Source organism: Pleurodeles waltl, chromosome 9, assembly GCF_031143425.1.
Source record: "Pleurodeles waltl isolate 20211129_DDA chromosome 9, aPleWal1.hap1.20221129, whole genome shotgun sequence".
Taxonomy (NCBI): Eukaryota; Metazoa; Chordata; class Amphibia; order Caudata; family Salamandridae; genus Pleurodeles; species Pleurodeles waltl.
In genome coordinates, this window is record NC_090448.1 from 396,750,395 (window position 1) to 396,773,698 (window position 23,304).

The window sequence follows — 23,304 nt, forward strand, 5'->3', positions numbered from 1 at the left end:
GCAGGCTCGCCTGCACCCAATGCGGTGCGCGAGTGTTCTTCCAGCTTCCCGGGCCGCTGCGGTGATCTTATTTAAAGGGGCACAATGCAGCCAGGAGCCTAGGAGCTCCCAAGGCTCCATAAGCGCGCTGCAAACCACGGAGAAGCACCCCTCGTGAAGAAATGGATGCAGGAGTCAGGGGCCACAGCACCCTGCCCCTGGGGAGCAGAATCTTAAGACAAGGTCCTCAGGTGGAGGGCCCAGCTACAGGCCAGCACAAGGGAAAGGCAGCAAGTGGCAAGTCCTTCACAGTGACCAGGCAGGTCACAGGTCAGCACAGCAGCAGCAGTCCACGGCGGTTCCTGGTGAGTCCTTTCAGCCTTTGGTGTCCAGTTCCAAGATGATTCCAAGAGTCTCCAAATTGTGGGGAAAATTCCCCTGTACTTATAGTCAGTTCTTACAGTGTTTTACAATGGTAGGGAGAGGAGGTTCCAGACAGTTACAACTGGTTCTGGGAGTACCCCCTCTCTCCTTTCAGCACAGGCTCCAAACATCAGTGGGGGGTTAACGACCCTATTGTGCGAAGCCAGGGCACAGTCTTTACAAATGCAGGTGTGCTTCGCCTCTCCCTTCTCTCAGCCCAGGAAGACTATTCAGTATGCAGATGTGTACAGGCTGTCTGAAAAGTATGCACAAAGCCCCAACTGTCACTCTGCCCAGACGTGGATTGGAGTCAAGCTGCAAAACACCAGAGTCATAAGCACAGATAAATGTGCACTTTCTAGAAGGGACATTTCTGTGATAGTAATAAAAAATACACCCACACCAGTAAGCAGCATTTATTATCACCATCACAACCATACCAAACACGCCTACGCTACCCCTCATAAATCAGACAATACCCCTTACACAGAAGGCAGGGCATTTCTAATGCAATCCTATGAGAAGGCAGAACTCACAGCAGTGAGACACCATGTTAGGCTGTTTGTCACTACTAGGACAGGCCATGCAATATGGCACATGTCCTGCCTTTCTACATACATGGCACCCTGCCCATAGGGCTAGCTACGGCGTACCTTAGGGGTGACTTACATGTAGTAAAAGGAGTTCTGGACCTGACAAGTAAATTTAGATGCCAGGTCCCTGTGGCAGAAAACTGCGCACACATGCCTTGCGCTACTTCAGTCTACTTCAGTGGGTGGCGCAAGCAGCGCTGCAGGCCCACTAGTAGTATTTAATTTACAGGTCCTGGGTATAGAGATACCACTGTACAAGGGACTTATAGGTAAATTAAATATGCCAATGAGGTATAAGCCAATCATACCAACTTTAGATGGGAGAGCACCTGCACTTTAGCACTGGTCAGCAGTGATAAAGTGCTCAGAGTCCTAGAGCCAACAGCGAGAGGTCAGAAAAACCAGGAGGAAGGAGGCAAAAAGACTGGGGATGACCCTGCGTAAGGCAAAAAGTCCAACAACATCCAACTCTCCGAGTTCATTGACACGAACCACATCCTGGACCTCTCTCAGCTGGGCTTGAGAAGCAGCCACAGCACCAAAGCTGCTCTCCTTGCAGCTACAGACAACATCCACACCCTCCTCGACCGAGGTGAAACTGCTGCCCTCATCCTCTTGGACCTCTCGGCCACCTCTGACACAGTCTCCCACCACACCCTCTGCGTAAGACTCAATGATGCTGACATTCGCGACACTGCCCTAGAATGAATGTAGTTTATTTTTAAACGGTTGGGGGAAGGTTTAAGGAAGGGCAGGAGGAGAGAAGAGGAGGAAGGATCTGGAGAGGACGCTGTGAGGTGAGTGGGGTTGGGGCAGGGAGGGGTCAATTTAGGGCTTAGGATGGGTGGCAGGTCGGGGTAGTTCACTTAGGGGGGAGGTTTTAGGGCTCAGGGAAGGTGGGGTAGTTTACTTAGGGGGAAGTTTTTAGGGCTCAGAGTAATTTAGTTTTTTGGGGCAGGGTGGGGGGTGGGTAAGTTTACTTAGGGGTAAGGTTTTAGGGCTCAGGGTGGGTGGGGGGTCGGGGTAGTTTACTTGGGGGAAAGGTTTTAGGGCTCAGGGCGGTGGGGGGTGTCGGGTAGTTTTGTTTTATGGGGCAAGGGTAGGGGTCAGGGTAGGTTTTTTTATCAGGATTAAGGGCAAGTGGGGGGTTGGGGTACTTTAGTTTTTAAGGAAGGGGGTGCAGGGTTAGGATAGTAGTTATTTTTAGGTATTTGGGGTGGGGGTAGATTTAGGCCTTAGGGTGGGGGGGTTGTATGACAGAGCCATGCATGGGGTTGTATGCCGTTTCCACACATGCCTTTACTAGGCATGCTTTTACCACAAAATTAATTGTGAAGGCATGCGTGGAAACGCGGTTGTGGTTCCGACCACGTTGTTAAGGCATGCGTTGTTCATACATGCATGGTTCCATCATACAATCCCTCAGGGATCCTCCCTAGCCCCACCCTCTTCAACATCTACATGGTCCTGCTTGCGGCCATTGTCAAAAGCCACGGACTCCACATGATCTCCTACCCCAACAGTACCCAGCTGATTCTCTCCCTCACAGACAAACCCACAACCGCCAAGACCAACTTCCACAACAGGATAAAGGCAATCGCCACCTGGATGAAGGACATCTGCCTCAAGCTTAACTCAGACAAGACTCAAGTCCTCATCCTGAGCTCCTCCCCCTTTGCCTGGCATGACTACTGGTGGCCCGCAGAGCTCAGAACCTCCCCAAACACACCCACAGACCATGCATGAACCTTCGGCATCATGCTGGACTCCTTGCTTTCAATGAACTGCCAAATCAACGCCAGTTTGTTCTCCTGTATCCATATGCTCCACCCGCTTTGAAAATTCTTCAAGTGGATCACCACTGAATCCAGAAAAACGGTCACCCATGAGCTCGTCAGCAGCAGACTCGGCTTCAGCAACACACTCTATGCCGGCATCACCCAAAAACTCCTAAAGAAATTACAGAACATCCAGAAAGCCTCCACCAGACTCATCCTGAACATCTCACGCCACATATGGGCCACCTGAGAAACATGCACTGGCTACCTATCAACAAAATAATTACCTTCAAGCTCCTCATGCATGCCTACAAAGCCCTCCACGCCAGATCGGCATACCTGAACCACCTCTCCTTCTACACTCCCACCGACATCTCCGCTCCACCCAACTAGCCCTGACTAGCATCCCACAGATAAGTAAGACCATGGCTAGAGGAATATCCTTCTCCTACCTTGCTGCGAAGAACTGGAACCCCCTGCACCACAGGCAGTCACCATTGCTGCCAAAATTCAGGAAGGACCTCAGGACCTGGTGCTTCAAAAAATCTGCAGATTCACTCCTCCTTCAGTGCCTTGAGACCCTCACAAGAGAGTAGCTGCACTATATAAGAATGCTGATTGATTGAAGAGGTGGTTCCAAGGGCGTCTTTTCCTAATTGTGAGTCGCAGTGGCATGTATGATTATTTTGTGACTGCAATGGCGGTCGCAAAACAATCGCAGTTTGCTAATAGAAAGGTGTCCCCATAGCACCCCTTCCCCTTTGTGAATGTAAGCAAAAATATTTTTTTAGAGCAGGTAGTGGTCCCAAGGACCAGTACCTACTCTGAAGAAATGGAAAGAAATGTTTTCATTTTTTTGTTTGAAATGCATCCCGTTCTCCTTTAAGGAAAAAGGGCTGCATTTAAAAAAAAAAATGCTTTATTTAAAAAGCAGTCACAGACATGGTGGTCTGCTGACCCAAACAGGCCACCATCCCAGTGAGTGTGGCCATTCCCAATGGGGTTGAAAATTGTGACCTACCTCATTAATATTGATGAGGTAGGTCATTTGAAACCCGTTGGGGAATCACAGTGTGGTTGTCCCTGTTGTAGATTTGGTTTTGCGACTCGCAAATGAATCGCAAATTGCGAGTCGCAAAACATAAGGTCGTACATCTGGCCTTTAGTGCTTAGTTGGCTGGACAATGTAGATACGCAGGTGAGCACTCACAGTTTTTGCATACCTCTCCACCATTCAGCTCTATTTCTGACAATGTAAAGGTGTGGGGCAAGCAAAACGAAGAAAAAAGAAACAATGAAACGAAAAAAAATTGAATTCCAAAAAAAGAATACCTTGATAAGGAAGGATAGAATAGGAGAGGACGCATTATATTGAGAACCTAAAAAGAAAGAAAGAACACAGGAAAAAATAAATGACAAAGCAGAAAGCTTGCTGAGAAAACGTTAAATGCATGAAAGAAAAAAACGAATACAACTTAAGAGAAAACAATAAAGACTGGAAGAGGAGAATATAATAAAAAAACGAAAAATAAAGCAAAGGAATAAAAGGGCTCCAATATAGGGGAAAACGGATGAAATAAGAACGAAGGATAAAGAAGTGAGAAGCAGCGTATATGGGGTGACTGGAGTCGGCATTAAACCTTTCTCTGGGCTTTAATCCGAGCTGTAGGAATCACGTCGGGGATCTCCTTCTTATACGCCTGTAACCTCCACTCTTCTGCTCGTTTCCTTTGCTATTTTTCGTTGTTCTTTTTAGGGAGAATGCCGCACGTTCCCTCTGCCTCCCATGGTTTGCGCTGAGCCTGTGCCAGGCCTGAAGCACCCACGCCCCCTCCCCCAGGAGGCGCCTGCGGGTCACATGGGCGGCGCTCCCCTCTCTCCCAGGCAGCAGGACCTCGTCCCGGGCTCAAAGAAAGGCCGGCTGTGGCAGAAGCAGGACCTGTCGTTCCCCGTGGAGGCCGGTGCGGCAGGAGCTGTGTCCCAGAGCCCCCTGCTTCTGGTGAAGCACCCTCGGGCTGTGCACCTGCAGCCCGCCCTCCACCGGCGGCGAGCAATGCCCAGGAGCTGGCTCGGGGAGCAGGAAGGGAAGCCTTGGGAAATGACCCCTGACTCCGAGTCGGGAGCTGTGAGCTAGGAGGTCGCGGGAGCGCCGCCCGCCGGGGCACCTTGTGGATGCGGTTTTATTGCGTTTGCAGATTTTCAGACATGTTTCATATCGGAGCCTAGAGAGCGGAACTATAAACGTTCGGCAGAAATTCAGACAGTCTACGTAACTTTGTTTCAATTTTATTAAGTGATTCTTATTAACTTGTTGAGGGGAGTTGGTTCATTTTAAGGACGTTGCCGCTTGGAGTCCATTCTGATTAGGTGGATTTGTTGCGCTTGCTCTCTGCTAGTGCCCGGGGTTTCGCGTGTCATGAAACCCTGGCGGGCACCGTCGATTCTGCCGAGCCCTGTCCGGGTGGTCTCCGGGGGTCTTCAGGCCCCCTGGCCGTAGGCACTGCCGGCAGGGCTGTGGATCTGGCTCAGGCCCCCAGCGGAGCCGCCATGGGACCCTGGATAGCGGTGTGCAGCCTGCTCCTGGCCAGCATAGCCCACATCTCGCAGTCCAAGGTGAGCTCTGTTTGTGTTTGTCTTCCCGTGCCTACGTTTATCTGTCCCTTGTGTGTACCACCTGAGCTCCCCCCCACAAACACACTCCCATGTATGTCAAGGTGAGATCTGTACCCTGTCCCTCTTTGCGGGTGTTTCAAAATGGGGAATCTGACTCCCGCCACCGGGAACATGGGTTTGAAAAGCTAGGTAAAAAAATAATGAAATAAATGAATAACGCCTGCCTACCCAGGAGCCACTGGTAACATTGGACATCTCCCAGGAAAGGGAACGCGTTAAGAAAGCAGCGGGAATATTAACATCAAAAGGTCAAGAAGCCAGTGTTAATTTCCAAAAATAAATACGTTCAGGAGGCCACAGTTTTTCTTAGGAGCCAGTTACCGATCCCGTCTCTCTTTCTTCCACCACTAACCCTTGCAGTTTTTTTTCCATCCCAGCTTTCGTTTTGTCGTAGTTTTCCTATTTGGTTTTTTCTTTCACTCTTTTGTGTCTCTCTCTGACGATGAAGAATAAATCTAGGCCCACAAAAATGTGTGCTCGTGCCCAGACTTATTGCCACCGGCACAAATTAAGCACATCGAGGAACTGAGAGGTTTACAATTCAGATAAAACCCGAATCTCAGAGGAATGAGAGACAAGAACCTGAGACAGATGAACACGCTCTAAGGATTGGGAGAGTGTGGAAAAAAGGGAACTTACAGAAAAGAGACTGAGGGAAAAATATTTCGATCCCGCCGCCTCTCCCAGGGCTGGCCTTTGGTTGAACGAGCTGGGTCGATGGACTTGGCACCTATCTTCAGAGGAACGCTCAGAGCTGTCTGCATTAAGGTCATGCAAACAACAGCAGGGACACTTAGCATGGCTCCAGTGATTCAGTTTTAACTGCTTTTAATTTATTCACATGCCGCAAGCGCTGTTTTTAACACCACACCGACTTCTTTCTTTCTCGTCCAGTCTCCCTCGCACCCCTTACCACTACGCACCAGCAACTTCATCCCCCCACAAGCAAGTTGTCACCAGTGTGACAGTTACGTTGCGTGTGATTCAGGTCAGTTGGGCAGGAGGTGAGATGTTTGTCTTCAGAGGCAAGTCACTTCTCACCCAGGGACTGATCCGAAACTTAAGGGGCTCCCTGCTTCCTCATTTTATCTACCATCACAAAAAAAAATGAATTTTTTTCCGTCGAGGGTGTTGTCTGGCAAAGGGCAGTCAGTGTGCATTCCCACTACCACCACTACTGTAGCAAGAGCACCCAGAGCCTTGGCTGTAGTTGGCCTGTCAGACCCCTAGGCTACTGCACCTGCTGAGCTACTTATAGATATGCCCCTGGAACGTTTGCAGGGCTTGTGCGGGGTCTCTAAGAGCCAAGCTCGGTCATTGGCTCGGTTCTGGCTGCCTCTGTTCATTTGTTGGCTCGCTGACCTCTAAGAAGTAGTTATCTGTGGCGAACAGGAATGTGGGGTGGTCACAGATATTGGAGGTTCACAGGTGTGGGGTGCTCCAGCCGCCCACGCAGATGTTCAGTGATGGCTGGAAGTGATCCCTGGCGCGCGAGGTGGCAGGGGCGGGCACGGCGTCACCGCGCGCCGGCCTCAGCCGTGTAGCAGAGCACGTCTGTCTGTGCCCTCGCGCGAGCCCTGCTAACCGCCACTGTCGCCTGAGGCTGCGATAACCGGTGAGTAAACGTCCCTTCCCGGGCGCGCGCTCACAGCTGTGAGGGAGGAAGGGCGCCCGTGTGGTTGGATACCCGGATCACTTCAGGGCCCCAGCGGCCCCAGCATGACTAGAAGTGCCTCTATATTGGGTCTTTGCCCTCCCCAGGGCAGGGTCTAGGGGTAATACTATTGTTAATCACCTTGGCCTCAAAATTACAGGACGGCTGCAAGACACGCTGTTGTTCATTAGTACTTGTATAGCGTAGAATTAGCGAATATACACTCCTAAAATGTTTTATTCATACGTAGAATTTAAGCATTATGGTGACGGGACCGGGCAGTTGAAGTCCCAGGGCCTGCAAACCTGTCTAAGTGGATTAATAGTCACACACCTGAGAGTTTGTGGGTATTCTCGAACTTTTAGCGGCACATGGCCTCCTTGGACATTATGCGTGTTTTACTGCTAGCAGGAGTAAGTACCTATCCAGAGTGCAAATGGGGTTGGGAAACATTTGGAGGAGAAGCAGATTCTCCACACATTAACATATTTTCAGCTTGGAGGAACAACAGGTTGTAAAGTGCAGATGTACTTGTGTAGTCAATTTATACAAGGGTAAAAAGGCATTTACTAAATATACACACATGAATACTTGTGTGCATGCAGAGAAACCTGGATTCCTCAAAGATTCCATCCGTAATTCTAGCAAACAGCGAGTGTCAGATTCCAGAGAGGAGTCCTGAAATCCATTGTAATGCCATAATAGTCTGCAATTTACTTCAAATGTAGGCAGAATTACACAGGAGAAAAAAATCAACTACATTTTCTACATCAGGTGCCGAGATTACAATGTAAGGCAATATGAATGATGACTAGCTCTTAAGACGGCAGCTAGACATCCCCCTTTATGTCTAAGGCAGATTTGTATGTTGGATGTTTTCCTTCTGCAGAGGGAAAGGTGAGCTAAAGACCAACTGAATGAATGTTACACGGAGGCATTCCCAGTATATAAGAAGCGTTTGTCCAGATACTTTCAGCTTTCCCTTTTCCTTCTGTATGTGAGATTCCATAAGTGAGAGAGTTAAGCCCATCCATCACTGACTTGCTTGCCTTTGGGAATCTTCCCAAGCAGAAAGGATCTGCCCAGTATTGGGTCCCATGCTGTATCGCACTGATGAGGCCAGTGACGAGTTATGGGCAAAATGGGTCCGAAGACCTAGCATTTCTATGTTGTACATTGTTTGTAGGATCATATATAGCTGACCGATGGCATGGAATATCTGGCCTCGAATTTCCAGTTGTCAGTTTAGTTATCTTATTCATTTGCCTTTTGAAACATTATCTTTGAATTTGAATGTGCCACAGGATCTACATTTCTTAATCTGACATAAACAAGCAGAGAAGGTCCAGGCCTGCATTGGGTGAATGACTGTCGCCTGCTTGATATATAGAAGTTAATACGAAAATAACAGAACACAGCAACGAGTTTGCTTGCATCTTGGAAATACAAGGAATGAGTCAAAAATTGCACTGAACACTTTCACGTAAACTGATCCTTTTCAAAGTTTTAAAGATGTGATACATATTTGGTGTACACAGCATAACACAATCTTGATAAATGTCGTATAAGAGTTAGCTGATAATTCAGTATTATAAAACTCAAATTGATCCCTTAGCTGCCTTTTCAAAGTATAGGGGCAGCCAGGGACTGTGAGCTATTTTTTGTGTGGAAGAGTCAATGGAAATGTGTCTATCTTACTAAAACCAAAATGGTGGTTACTTACTAAGGTTTTGTATGGGTGCTCACATGGCTCAAAGTGACGTAAACATGTGCACCTATGCAATGCTTGGTAAATGATCCATAGGCTTTCTTAGGAGGAAAAGCTCACTAGTTATAACCCGGAAAAAGCTAGGAATTCTGACCCTAGGGGTATAACTTATACCAGAGCTGTCCACCCTAGGAGGGCTAGATGCATGCCAGAAATCCAGGGTAACTATTGACTATGTATATAATTTCCAATGGAATTCACAGCCTGTGCCTTTATCTAACCAGGGGTTCCTGAAAATGTGCATGGATCAAGCCATCCGGGACCTGGGTTAGGGTACCCTAGTTATATAATTTTGTTCCAGATCTTGGACCCTTTTACAGATAAAATCCACTTTATATGTGAAGGCATGGCCACACAATGCTTTTATCATTGGGTCTCTTTATTAGAGACATCATCAGCATCATTAGATCTCCTCACTGATGGTTTCATCAGCCATGGAGCTAGGGAATTGATCACCATGTCTCTCTGCTGGTGCCATTTTCAGTCAGGGACTTGATCACTGAGCTACCTGCTGGTGATATTTTCAGTTTACAACTTGATAATTGGGTTTCATCTAAACACTTGCACTTTATCATTGACTATCCCTGGTGACAAGAATATTAGCCAGCTAGCTCTGGAGACTACATTGTTGAGTAGTCTTGTTGTTGACTTATGTATAGGGGAGAATATGTTGTTGACATATGTAAAGGGGAGGATATGTTGCCTCACTTTATTATATGTATTGCTTCTCGCTTATTGCTCCTGCTCCCTTCTCTGTTCCCTCACAATGCTTTTAAGTAGCTATTGGACAGAATGATGGGAAGTCACAATATTGCGATGGAAATATTGACCTGCAACAATATTGACTCTGCAATATCAATTGTGACAATACCGTCAAGATAAGTAGATGTGGAGTTAAGACTACTAAATCTTTAATTTCCTATATATTAATTTTTATATGCAGTAGAGGCTCGTCGGCTCGGAAGGGGCGCGCAGCGCACGCGGGGGGATTAGGAGGAAATAATTATTAAATAAAAAAACACCTTTTCTGACGCTGCGCTCCACTGCTTCCTCGCTGGCGCTGCATGCAGAGGCTCCCAGCCTGCGCCAATCCTGAGCCTAATTAGAGCAGCGTCAGTATTGGCTGGAGCGCCCAGGGTGGACGCTCACAGGCAGACTGGGAGCCTGTGCAGGCTCATACTGTGTTGCTGAGCTGGAGAGAGCCCTGTGCACATGTGTGTTTGGCTGGCCTGAGACAGTCGGCCAAACACACATGAGCTCTGAGGGGGAGTGTTGTGCACTCCCCCTCAGTGCACGTTACCCACGTGGCCCCTCCCCCTTTACCAGAAAACCTTAATTAACAAAGTTTTATGTTAGTTTTCTGGGAAAGGTTTTGCAGCTGCCGGTGGGGAGGGATGGGGTGACGCTCCTCTGTCCAAAGGCACTCTTCTATTATATGTATGCAGTGACAGTTAGCAATCTAATTCTTGGGTTCCCTGCTGATGACATCAGTCAGGAACTTTGTCATAAGCCTTTCCACAGATGAATCATCAGCCAGAGATCTTATTATATACCAGGTCTCTTGGCGAAGACACCATCAGTGGCGGATTTGATCTATCGGTCTTCCTGCTGATTACATAATCATCCAGCTGTATGCTCAGTTCCCTACTCCAGCTATTGACAATATCAGTAATAGACTTTATTTACTGTTTGAAGGTGCAGTGATTTAGGAGCATGCTCCTTAGGTCTCCTGCTGTTAATATTAAGGACTGTATTATTATGTTAGGACAATCTTTTAATTATGCTGGTGAAATTGTGACATTCCTGAAGTTGGTGTTACATGAAATTCTTGAAATCTCTTATGCATTTCACAATTCAGCATATTTTTTATTTTTTACCCCAGTTCACATCATGTTAAGAAAGTCTCACCTGTAGTTTACACAAAAAATGTCTCACTGAGAAACCTTTTTACATGAGGTGTGCTCTCAGTTTAAAAAAAAAAAGGGACGTAAGATACTGAAAATCACATTTTTATGGAATTTCATGAAACTTCACAAAGGAACGAAATTAATTAATTCTGCCCAGTACTAGCGAGAGCATGATCAGCCAGGATACATACCTTGGGGTACCTCAGAATGATGATACAATTAAACAGAAACATCATAATTGGGTCTTCCTTCTGGTGACTTTATCTGCCAGAGACTTTATGATTGACTCTCGTTGTTCATGTTACCCCTCTGGCAGACTTCATCATTGAGTCTTTTGGTTGAAGTCCTCATCATTCGGGGACTTTATCACTGTAATTTCCTGTAGATTACATCATCACTTGGGAACTAGTTTACCAGATAGGGATGTGGACATTAAAACTCATCTTTGATTACATTAGCGAGATACTTTGCTAAATACATTGTTTCTTGCTAAATACATCTTTTAAAAGTCACACATGTACTAAACTACCTCTTCTTAGTGCCTCCCAGTGCATAACAGTGGTTGCCTGCATGCACAATTATTGAACTTTGTTTTGTGTGTAATATTCTGTGTGTAATTCCAAGTTAATTGTCAAGCATGGTGTCTTTAACTATTTCGTTCTCTCATGAGCAATCTGTTTATATGCCAGAATCCACAATTTTTTTATTTGGACATAGAATCCACTCGATTGAATCATTTGAATGAAATCTTTGTCAGAGGTCAGTGCATTTCTGGCTGAATAGTCTTTCAAGGGCACTACTCCATATTTTGTAGTTTTACATCTGTAATCATCAATATGAAAGAAAACATTATCATTAACCGTAAAGGAGGCGTATAAACAAGCAATGAGACCATTCTGTTAGAAGAAGAATCAGAAAAATACCTGGCAGTTTCGTTCCTGCTCTGAGCTGACCGAGATGCGAAAGCCCGTAGGTGAGCGTTTTAGTGGAAAAAGATTAACTGCCAAATAATATCAGTGTTATGTAGGACAACAGAACTGTGCTCAGAGCATTGGTCCTTTCTGTGTCAGCTGTGTATGTCAGTAGCGCCAAGGGCACCATGATTGGAAAAGAAGTGGAGCAAAAAATAATCTACGTCAAAAATCCATAAGAGAAAAAGGTAACCTAACAAAGTTCTGATGGAGGACCGTTTAACTTGGTTGTCTCTGTAATCTCCGTGCCTGTAGTGCCTAGGGTGCAATGATGGAACTGAGTGATGAACAATTAAATCAAATGAGGCAAAACTAAAAGAATATGATTGGTACGTTACAAATCTGAGAATTAAATCAAAACAGAGCTCTGAGTTGCACACACATGGAGAATCCTGAGACTGGCCAGGATAACAGTTCTGGCATCCTCCAAGGTATCTGCCCAGCCAGTGTACCCCAAAGTTTGCATTGTCTTGGGTGAGCAACCCTTGTAGTTGCTTCTAAGATTCCTGGGTGTAGGCAGAAAATTGCATACGATTCATTTGACCGACCTTCCCACTTGAAATACAGGAAAAACCACTGCAGCCCTTCTTTATTTCACTGCAACAAACACACGGAGAATTGTCGAATGCATGAAACCCTTTCAGGGGCTAAATTATTTTTTAATCTTCTATCACTCCGAGGTACGTTCGATTTTCGGACCAATTTAAGCTATCTTGGTGCATTAACTACATACCGTAGCAACATATTCTACTACTAGGAAACCAAGGAGTTAGCAGTGCAAATCAGTTGGTAGTCGCCACCATGCACAACCTTTATCCTGCAGACTCCCCAAACCATCTCGAAAAGAACCTTGTGTTCTGTATAAGGAGATGCTGTTAGCCTCCTCTCTGTCCTCTTTTCATAAGATAAATCAATGTAAGCATCAAGTATGAATGTATAGTTAAATAATAAACAACTATTGTGCAGAGTCATAAAATAGGGCAAAGTGACAAGAAAAGAAAATATATTGTTACAGCGAATTTCAAAGAAATTGCAATATATAGGGTAACAACAGTGTGTTGTCATACATTGTCTATGTAACGGTACTGAGTTGTACATAGTATGTGTAAAAGTGCTGATTTACATTCTGTGCAGAACAGTATAACATTGTCATACAAGGTCTCCCAAAATACATTCAATTTTACACACTTCTGTGTGCAGTCTAGCTACGTAACACTATTGCGTTGTCATACCTAGTCTATATAACAATACTAGGGTTTTATAAATAGTGTACATAACACTATTGAGTTGTCACATAGTCTACATAACGCTGCAATTGCGACATCGTCTACATAACAACATTCAATTGTCATAAAAAGTCAATGTAAGAATATTCAGTTATTCTGCATATGAATATTGAGTTGCAATACACAGTGTACGTAGGAATATTACATTGTTGCAAGTAGTCTTTGTAACGGTAAAGTAGAGTTTTCCTTATTTGGCCCTCATTAAAGTGGTCTGGAAAGAAACCACCGTAATCCGGTTGCAGTTTTGCTGATACCGCACAATATTGCTGCAGATGTACAAGGCTATAAAGGGATTAACATCTGCAGTGGATAGTGCCGAGGAAGTCAAGGTTTCGATGTATATTCCTGCATGGTATTTCAGTATTGATTCCAAGATGCGAATCTCCATTTTCTACTGAAGTTTCATCCAAACCTTTCACCTGCATTTAAAAGGTGAAGTGTTTGGGTGAAATACTCCGAACCTGCAGTGTTCTCCTGGGACTTGTAATCCCCATTGATTAACAGACCACTCATAAAGAGTGCCATATTCGACATGACAATCAAAGATTGTCTGCTTAACAATATTGAGTTGTATATTCAGTCTGCCTAGTGATTTTGAGCTGTTATATATACATAGTATAAGTGATGATATTGTGTTGTCATAGTGTACATAACAATATTGAGCTGTCATATTGATTGTGGCAATATTGAACTGGTATGCATTGTACAGTTTAACACTATTGAGTTGTCATACGTTATCTGCATACAACATTGAGTTTTACCTCCTATTCTGTGTCAATGGTTCCCAGCCTTTTGACTCCTGAGGGACCACCACTGAATCACTCTTGGAAGTCAGGGACCCCAAAGCGATTTGTACGATTTAAATTTCAAACATTAAAACAGTAATTCGCAAAAAATACACAAGCAAGTACACACCAAACAAATACTCTAATTACTGAAGATTTTATTATTTAATTTTAGAAAAATATACTAACATTGAAAATGTTAATGGGAAGGTTGGTGCTGTGTCTCAGCGACTAACTTTTCAATGTTTCATTTTATTTCGGAAAGTTAAATCCTCAGCTGAGGATTTAGCATTTCCCAAGCGATTTTATGTATTTATTTTTTTAGATACATAAGTTCTGAGAAATCTTTTTCAGGGAAGGGAGGTAAAACCTTAAGTGTCTCTCATATCGCCACAGCCCCTCTGTCACATGTATTTCATTTGTTTTATAGCACCTCTCATACCAGTGTAGGGTTGGAACACTTTACAACACACACATGCAGAGACAATGAATCATACATGTGTAAATCAGTGTATAGAAAATGTTACATAAGGCAAAGGGGACTACAAGGTGTAGGATTCACAGGTCATCCAAATGGGTAGGCATTTTTTAAGAGTGTTTGGTTTGGAGAAGCACAAACTCGAGATTCAGAATATAACACAGTGGTTAGTGTTGACTTTAACAATAATTTATACGCAAATCAACCTTTTTGAGCCTCATCTGGATAATGAAAGACTGGGGAAAAACATAACTTTCTAACATGCACCATATAGTTTGCCTGCAGTTCCTTGATGGAAGTTCATAGCTCACTGTTCTAGATTACAATTGTAACTTATGAAATGCATAGTAACAAAAGAATCTCAGTGACAAAAGCAGTAACCCACTGTGCTATGCACATGAAATACTGTTCTTTGATATGCATGATACACGTTCTTCACAGCAGGCATATTAATCATCTTCCCTACCTTAGAGGAGTCTAAACTGCGACTGGACAAAACTCCCATCTCTCTCCAGCAGGTATATTAATCATCGGCATTATCTTGACACAAAGTGCTGGCTATACAAGGAACATTGCAGTGCTTTTAAAACTGCCCCACAAATAAAGTAACAAATATAAAAACACTCACATATGTCTGTCCAAATACAGTAGCTGGAGAAGTGCCTTCCTGCTAGCCCAGGCCTTGAGATGCCTGCAGGTCCCTGGGAATGTGTCTGGGGGTCCTCGGACCACAGGCTGGGAACCGGTGGTCTATATAACAATATTGGGTTGTCTGTCATATTCAGTCTTCATAATAATATTGTATGTAAAAATATAGAATTGTCATTCATCATCTACATAACAATGTTGAGCTTACCTACACAGTCTCTATAACAATGTTGGGTTGGCATATCCAGTCAGCACAGTAATATTAGGCTTTTCTAAATAGCATATGGAATGGTATTGAATTGTCAACCTTTGTCTTGTAACAATGGAGATCACTACCCTAGATGGTATTGCAAGATACTGCTGATCATGTATGCAAAAGTTTCCATTGTAGCTAGTTGTCACAATCCAAATAATTACTGTCAGCATATGCACACTCGGAGATCCTAAAAACATTTTTCCAAACATTGGGGCTCTCAGAAGCAATGTGCTTTTGCACGTTCCTGTGCTTCAGAATTCAAAGACCCAGTATAAAACGATAAGCAGGGCACTATGTGAATATCGCTGGATTAGCAGCATCAGAATCCTAGTTACACGTTAGAAAATAAGACCCTGCTCCTTGGGTACCTTATGTTGCTATTTTATTGAACCATTGCTCCAATAGCACTTATTCGCCTGGCTACTTCTCAGTAAGGTTCTTGGCTTTTCATCATAAATCAGAGTTTGGTATAGTATGCAATATTTAGTCATAGTTATTATGCTTTGTTCTCCTCCAGTTAAAAATGTATTTATCATGCTATAGGTAATGGTAGTAGTGTGTACAGCATAAGGCTGATATGCTTTACTGCATGTATATGATATGATATGCATCTTCTAGGTTGGTAGGCATGTTTACACGGTGATAACGTGTGTCAGGTTTTGGGATGTGTAGTTGTGCTGAGAGATTTATTCAAAATTGTTCATGTTTGTGCTATTCTGGGTGTCTGTAGGGTGTTTTGTCTAATGCCTTCTGTTATATGTTTTACAAGAAACCATCTGTATAAAACGTCTCTTTCAGGCTCTTAGTTTCTCCAGCCTTTATTGGTGACAAACAGCCTCAAATTGAGACTTTCTCAATGGTCTCTTGTGGACGTTCAAATTTCATTATGGTGGCCTGATTGTGTCATCATCAGGGAATGATGTCATCATCGTGTACCTGTTGATGACATCGAGTGCCATTCACTGCTTGGTTACCCTTTAGTACAAAAGGGCTGCTGCCGCCTTTACTCCTGGACTAACTCATAAAGAGTCAACCAATCGCATCCTTCCTAAGAGGGTTTGTTGAGGGCACCATTATGGAACATCTCCCCACTGAAGGTAGGTCCGGTTAAAATGTCTTAAATCTACAACAGATTTGCTAATAATGTTAAGAACAGTTTAAGAAACTAAAACCTTTAAACTGCACTGTTTGTGTCTTAATTAGTATTTAAATCTCAAAAACTATAATTAAATGTTATTTTTAATAACTTTCAAGAAAGCCTCTCCGCCCGTTTGAGTTCCCAAAAAGATCCTGTGTACCGTGCAGCTGTCCAAAAGGTGCTTTCGCCACCAGTGCAGTGTGTCTGCAGCAAAAAGACAAAACAAAAAACTATACCTGAAACGCAGTCATCGGAAGTAGATGTTTAAAGTTGGGGCATGGATTACCAGAATTGAAAGATTTCATTTTGAAATTCAAAACAGTAGAATTACTAGAATTATAAAACATAATGTTGAAGTCCAAAAAAATGCTCTCCAGTAGCAATTATAATGTTGGCCCATATGAAAAGCATAAATATGACATGGGTGAATAGTAGCCCAGTGTTGGGCAGAGCCGTGGGCACCTCTGCTTGCATTAAAACCTTAAATTCTTCCGCCCGCCTTTTAGACATATCATCTTCTTCTAGTTTGTTTATGATTAGCGGAAGGAGTCAACTTGTCACTTGAGGTGGAGCCACTAGGAACAGAATTATATGGAAAGAAGTCAGAACATGTAACTCTTGACAACTCAACATTCAGGAAAGTGCTGTTCCTCGCAGATGGTTTGACGAGTTTCAGCAGTTCATGCTGCACATACAACTTTTGGAACAGTTGTGTCAGCTTTTTCCTGTAACAGACTGTAGTAGTACTCCTCAGTTCCAGGAGTAAGTCATGAATAATTCAAACCTTCTCATACATTAGCCTTTATCATCGGAACCAGTGTACCTACAGATACACACATTGCCAAGCAAAAATTTTGAACACGTGTTGTTCAGTTACATACTTTTATATTGTTTTACTTATCCTCTGTTGTGCTAGCTTTCTTCTGCTTTTCCTCCATTTGCTCATCCTATATTATTCTGTGTAATTGAGTTCAATGTAAGCTGACTAAATACCTCCGAGTGCAGGTACGCTTTTTTAATATCTTGAATAAATACATTATTTTACCCCATGGTGTTATTACTGCGTGTCAGGGGTTGGAAACATTTTGGAGCTGTACACCCTACTCAAAGATAGTCAGATAAACGCATTACTAGGGAGGTTTTGTAAATTTCGGTAAATACAAAGACAAACACAATAATACAAACATTCTTTCGCTTGGGGGAAATTTGTTCGTTTTTGACATATACAGCATACCTAAAAATCACACATTACTTTCCTATAAGAAGTTTTGATAAGTGTTAGATATGCACGGTGTGCCTACAGATAAACAACACTATTCTACTGAGGGTTAGTTTAGCTAAATTCTGGCTATTCACAGCTTACCTCCAAATGCATATATTACGTTACCTTGCAGAGACTTTGATGCAATTTGGATATATACAGCATACCTACTGATGCACATAGAAATTTACAGGAGGTTAGTTTTGATAAATATTTTCTATACATAGATTACCTACAAATACATGTATTACTTTACCACACAGAGGTTTTGCTACATATGGTATAAACACAACTACCACTGCACACGCATTCATTTACTCAGGGGAAGTTTGTGTAAGTATTAGTAGGGTACAGTTTGCCTACACATACATATATTACTTTACTTCACAGTGGCTTTGATACATTTTGAATAGACACAATGTACCAACAAATAAACAACACTATTTCACAAAGGGGAGTTTTTGATAAATGCTGCTTACATCCTTACATGCTTTATCTCCCAGAGGCTTTGATACATTTTGGATATACATCGAGTTCCTACAGATACTTAAGTTCTCCACGGTTTTCATCAGTTATGATGCATGAACAGAGAGTGTATATGTATAACTAAAGTCCCTTTAAAAAAAAAAATATATATATAGAGACATTATGGGTAGGTTCACATTTTACCTACACAAATCCTAGAAATTCAGCAGTTATACTTATGTTAAGAAGTTATAGGGGGTCATTCTAACCCTGGCGGTCCAAGACCGCCAGGGCTAAAATGACGGGGGCACCGCCAACAGGCTGGCGGCGCCCCGCTGGGCATTCTGACCGCGGCGGTTTGACCGTGGTCAGAAGTGGAAAACCGGCGGTCTCCCGCCGGTTTTCCGCTGCCCATTTGAATCCTCCATGGCGGCGCAGCTCGCTGCGCCGCCATGGGGATTCTGACAGCCCATACCGCCATGAACAGGATGGCGGTATGGGTTGTGGTGGGGCCCCTGGGGGCCCCTGCAGTGCCCATGCCAATGGCATGGGCACTGCAGGGGCCCCCGTAAGAGGGCCCCACAAAGTATTTCACTGTCTGCATTGCAGACAGTGAAATTCGCGACGGGTGCCACTGCACCCGTCGCACCTTCCCACTCCGCCGGCTCCATTCGGAGCCGGCGTCCTCGTGGGAAGGTAGTTTTGCACTGGGCTGGCGGGCGGCCTTTTGGCGGTCGCCCGCCAGCCCAGTGCAAAACCCAGAATACCCTCAGCGGTCTTCTGACTGCGGAGCGGTATTTTGGAGGGGGAAGTCTGGCGGGCGGCCTCCGCAGCCCGCCAGACTTAGAATCACCCCCATAGTTTCTTCAGATAAGTATAACTATAACTGTTGAATTTCTTTGGTTTTGCATGTGTAAAATGTAAAACTAACTATAACGCCCCTGTAATGTTTGTTTTTATTCAGTGAATTTCTAAGTTAATTATATATTTTTTTAACGTAAAGTAATACTTCCCATACGTCAGTCTAACCACTGATGTGAACAGGCCTTTGGCCGTATGTGGCGGGGATTTGGTTTCAGGGCCTAGCCTGAGGCGAGGCCCTGCGGTCAACCCCCCCACATGCAGCCATCCCTACACCACGCATGGCCAATGGCCATGCGCTGTGGGGAGTTTGCCGCAGGGCCTGGTCTGTGAACAAGTCCAGTGGCCAATGCCACAAATGCAGTGAACCCCACGCTGCACATGGTCTTCAGCTGTGCATGGCAGGCCCTGTGGCCAACACCTTAAAGGCAGCCACATCTGGAGGGTGGCAGGCAGCCCCACTCCCCAGGCATATTTCTACTCTGGGGACCACATCCCCTGGGGCCTGCCACATTATTTTTTAGAGGAGGAGAGTACATAGCCCGCCTCCCTGAGCTTTTTTTGGCCTCGGGGACCGCATTCCCCAGGGCCCACTGCTTAATTTACGGGCAGGGGGCATGCAGCCCCACTCCCTGGCCGATTTCAGCTCTGGGGGCCATATCTCCTGGGGACTAGCCATATTGTAAATGGGGAGGGGGCACGCAGTCCCCCGTATGCGGGCACATTTCTGGCTCTGGGGCCCCCAGAGGCCTGCCATATTAAGAATGGGGAGTGGAGCACGCAGCCCCCCTCCCATGGCAAATATTTGCCATGGGGACCCCATCCCCGGGGTCTATCCAGTTATTCATTGGGGAGAAGGGGCTGTGTGGCCTCCCTCCCTGGGCTAATTTTGGCCCCCTCAGACCCCATCGCCTGGAGCCTGGACACATGAAGTGGGAGGGGGGGCTTGCAGCATTTTTGGAGGCAGTGCAGGGGCTCAGCCGGCTCCCCACCTCCAGTGAGAGCCGGCATTGCTCCTGTCCAGAGGGATCATTTAGAAATGCTGCTCCCTGTGAGCAGGAGCAACTTTTTCATCTGATTCCCTGCCCGCTTCAGCACGTGCAGGGAAACGGATGAAAAGTCAATTTCCGGCAGGCGGAACCATTTGTGATGCTCCCGCCCGCTGAGAGCGGACATAGGGCCTCATTACAACCCTGGAGCGCCAGGGCTGTTTCGGCGATTGTACCGCCAACAGGCTGGCGGTACAATTTTGCCGATTACGACCGCGGCAGAAGCGCCGCGGTCGCACCGCCAGGACTGGCGGTTTCCCGCCACGGTCGTCCTGGCGGTTTTAATCTGCCAGGGCAGCGCTGCCCAGGGGATTACGAGTCCCCTTCCCGCCAGCCTGTCCATGGCGGTAGGAACCGCCATGGACAGGCTGGTGGGAAGGGGAGTCTCGGGGCCCCTGGGGGCTCTTGCACTGCCCATGCACTTAGCATGGGCAGTGCAGGGGCCCCCAGGCACAGCCCCACACTGCTTTTCACTGTCTGCACAGCAGACAATGAAAAGGACGGGTGCAACTGCACCCGTCGCACAGCCGCAACACTGCTGGCTCCCATGTTGCGGCCGACATCCCCGCTGGGCCAGCGGGCGGAAACTCGGTTTCCGCCCGCCGGCCCAGAGGGGATGTCAAAATGGGCACAGCAGGAGTGCGGCCCCATTGGAGGCTGCACGGCGGTTACACCGCCGCCCGCCAAGGTTATAATGAGGCCCATAGTGTTTGCTCTTGCTTGGTGGGAGCTTTTAAACTGGTTCCGCCAAGTGAGAGCAAAAGCAGGTTTCCTTGACCGCACCAGTGCAGGCAGGGAAACTGCTATGTCCTGAGTTGGGCACCCCGGGTCATAGCTGGAGCTGGCCCGTGCAGTGTGGTCCAGAGGGCCATTAATGAGTCTGGCAGGGGGACCGCGTGTTCCGCCCCTCCCACCCCTTCCATTTTTGTGCACGGCAGGACCTCAGGGTTGGGGTCTATGGGGCTGAACAAGGCCCATGGATGGGGCAGCACAGCCTCTTCCGCACCCCTTTATTTTTTATGGCCAGGCCCCAGGTGGTGATGGTCCCCGGGGCCGAAATCGGCCCAGGAGGTGTACCACATGGCCCCCCCCCCTTTTTAATTGCTTCAGCTAGGTCCCAGTGGAGGAGTGTCCACAAGGCCAAATTGACCCAGGAGGAGTGCTGCATGCCCCTCCCAGTATTACAAAAGTCTGGGTCCTGGGGGATGGGGTCCCCAGGGCCGAAACTGGCCTGTGAAAGAGGGCTCCCTGTCCTTGTAAATATCAGCCGTGCCTGGGGACATGGCAGTCCCCGGGCTGAAAGTGGCAAAGGGAGGAAAGCCACTCGCATCCCCTCCCCAATTAAAATAACACAAAATTCTCCCCAGGACCTGGCCCACCCGGGGGCTAATTATCAGTTCCGGAAACCGTGTTTATTGATCTTGGGTTGTTTTTTTTTGTTGTTTTTTTTTTAGTTTCAAGTGAATCCTCTGCAAATTCACAGGAAAGTATATATAAAAAAAAATGTTTTTGTCCCCAGCCTGGATCTCTGTGGGACCCTACCACCAGGCCTAGGGGATCAGGGTATTCCTACCCTGTCCCTGTCCCTGTCCCTTTCTCTTTTTTTTTTTTTTTTTTTTTTTTGGGGGGGACTTTGGCTGAGGCTTGAGTCCTAAGATGGCTCCCATCACTTCCTGGTTAAAGTGCTGGCAACCAATCGGATCTTACAATGAGATCTATTGGATTTGCTGACTCTCCCCGTCCATAGATATAAATACTTCTTTTTTTCTTTAATAATTCCAAAACTACTGAATGGGTTAACATCAAATTACAAAAGCATTCTTTCTGGATGAAGAGCTAGCTCTCTGCAAATTGTGGTGCAATTCTGTTCAGTGGTTCGGCCTGTAGTCATATTCAAGATCCCTATGGGAAATTGCAAAGGAAAACTTGTTGGGACCCCCCTTTTTCTCATCCCCGTGTGACCAATCACCCCAAAACTTTCAAGACCGCAGGTGAAGTGAGTGGCAAACAAGTTTTGAAAATGTTGTTGCTGTCAAGCAGGCAGGAGGCAAATTAAAGTATTGCCCTCTCGTACAGGGAGCAGCATTTTCTGTTGCTCGCTGCGTGCAGGAGCAATGCCGGCTCCAGCTAGAGGCAGGGACCATGCAGCATTTAAACACCCCCCCTGCAGTACCAGCAGAAAAGTATTGTCAGCTTCTCGTGCGAGGAATTATGTGATCGCAGATTTCTGTATGAAGATGCTCGGAACAATCACATTCACAAAATTACAGACACACAAGATGTCTGGAGACATTACCTCAGGGTCCTTTGCACAGCTGTAGTGTAGAATATGCACTATACATTTTACCCAACGAGGTAGAACTTATTAATTAGCCAGCAGAAAGTACTCCAGTTGGGTAGACATTTTGCATAAAAGTTCTTCTCAGCAAGTCATGATCCATTCTGGCAGTGATATTCATCTCTGATAAATTAAACCTCAACGGAAAGCACTTTGAAATATAAACAAAGTAGGTGCCCCAGTTGAAGCCTGCTTCTGTAAATTAAAAATCACCCTAACTTCTTGTTCTGGACTAAGGCAAAGCAAATGTGTTTTCTCTGCAGTTCCACCTTGAAAAATTGTCTGAAATACTTGATGGAGGTGAATGCATTGTTGCTCTTACAGAGTTAAACATCTTCTGTAGTGACTGATATGAGTGTTGAGAACAGAGCACGTCCGTCTCCCTTTTAACTACTGCGAATAACCTACTTCATCAGCGCCCCTGGAAATGCCCACACCTGCTGAGTGCTATTTAGCGTGGTCAAAACTCCCATAGCGCGGGGCAAGGGAGGGCCCATCCTGTGCCAGTCAGCTGCAGGAGGAGGCAGGGCAGGGCCACCCCCCTTGGCTCTGCAACTGGAGAACTTACGATTACAAGCGGTAAGATACTGCTGTATACTCCTGAAACCTACGTCTGGGGAGGTGCAGAGGTTTGCCGCGCTAGTGGAGGGGTGTTTTGGAGCCCCATATCTGACTGCTTTTGGGATAATTTGGAGTATCTGCTGTGAATCTTCATCGCCCTGCCAGTAGTATGTGAACCCTGTGACTTGATAAGTCATTTGAGACTAAATAATTTCTCTGAGCCAGTCGAGTAGACATGGACACTATGGCTCGAGCTCTTTGATTCCTGCCCTATTTTGTTTTTTAACCATCATTATTTGAATTGTCACTGCACTGTCTTGTGTGTTTTTGTTTTTTTGTTGTTTTTTTTTGTCCGTTGTCCGCTCTGTTTGCCTCTCTTATTATCGTAGGGGCTTTACCTTTATCTTGCCTTAATTTGTGTATCTCTCCACC

General features: G+C 45.7%; 1 protein-coding gene across 2 annotated transcripts in view; it reads left to right on the plus strand.

Annotated features, from left to right (window-relative positions):
* The first annotated feature begins 4,568 nt into the window (after nt 1-4,568).
* The window catches only part of VEGFB (vascular endothelial growth factor B), a 227,393-nt gene continuing 208,657 nt past the window's right edge, over nt 4,569-23,304 (plus strand). The window contains exon 1 of one of the 2 annotated variants that reach the window (XM_069207104.1): nt 4,569-5,386. In XM_069207104.1, the coding sequence (XP_069063205.1) occupies nt 5,321-5,386 (66 nt within the window). In that variant the 5' untranslated portion in view covers nt 4,569-5,320. The remainder of the gene's footprint in view (nt 5,387-23,304) is intronic. The other variant, XM_069207105.1, reaches the window with a different exon arrangement.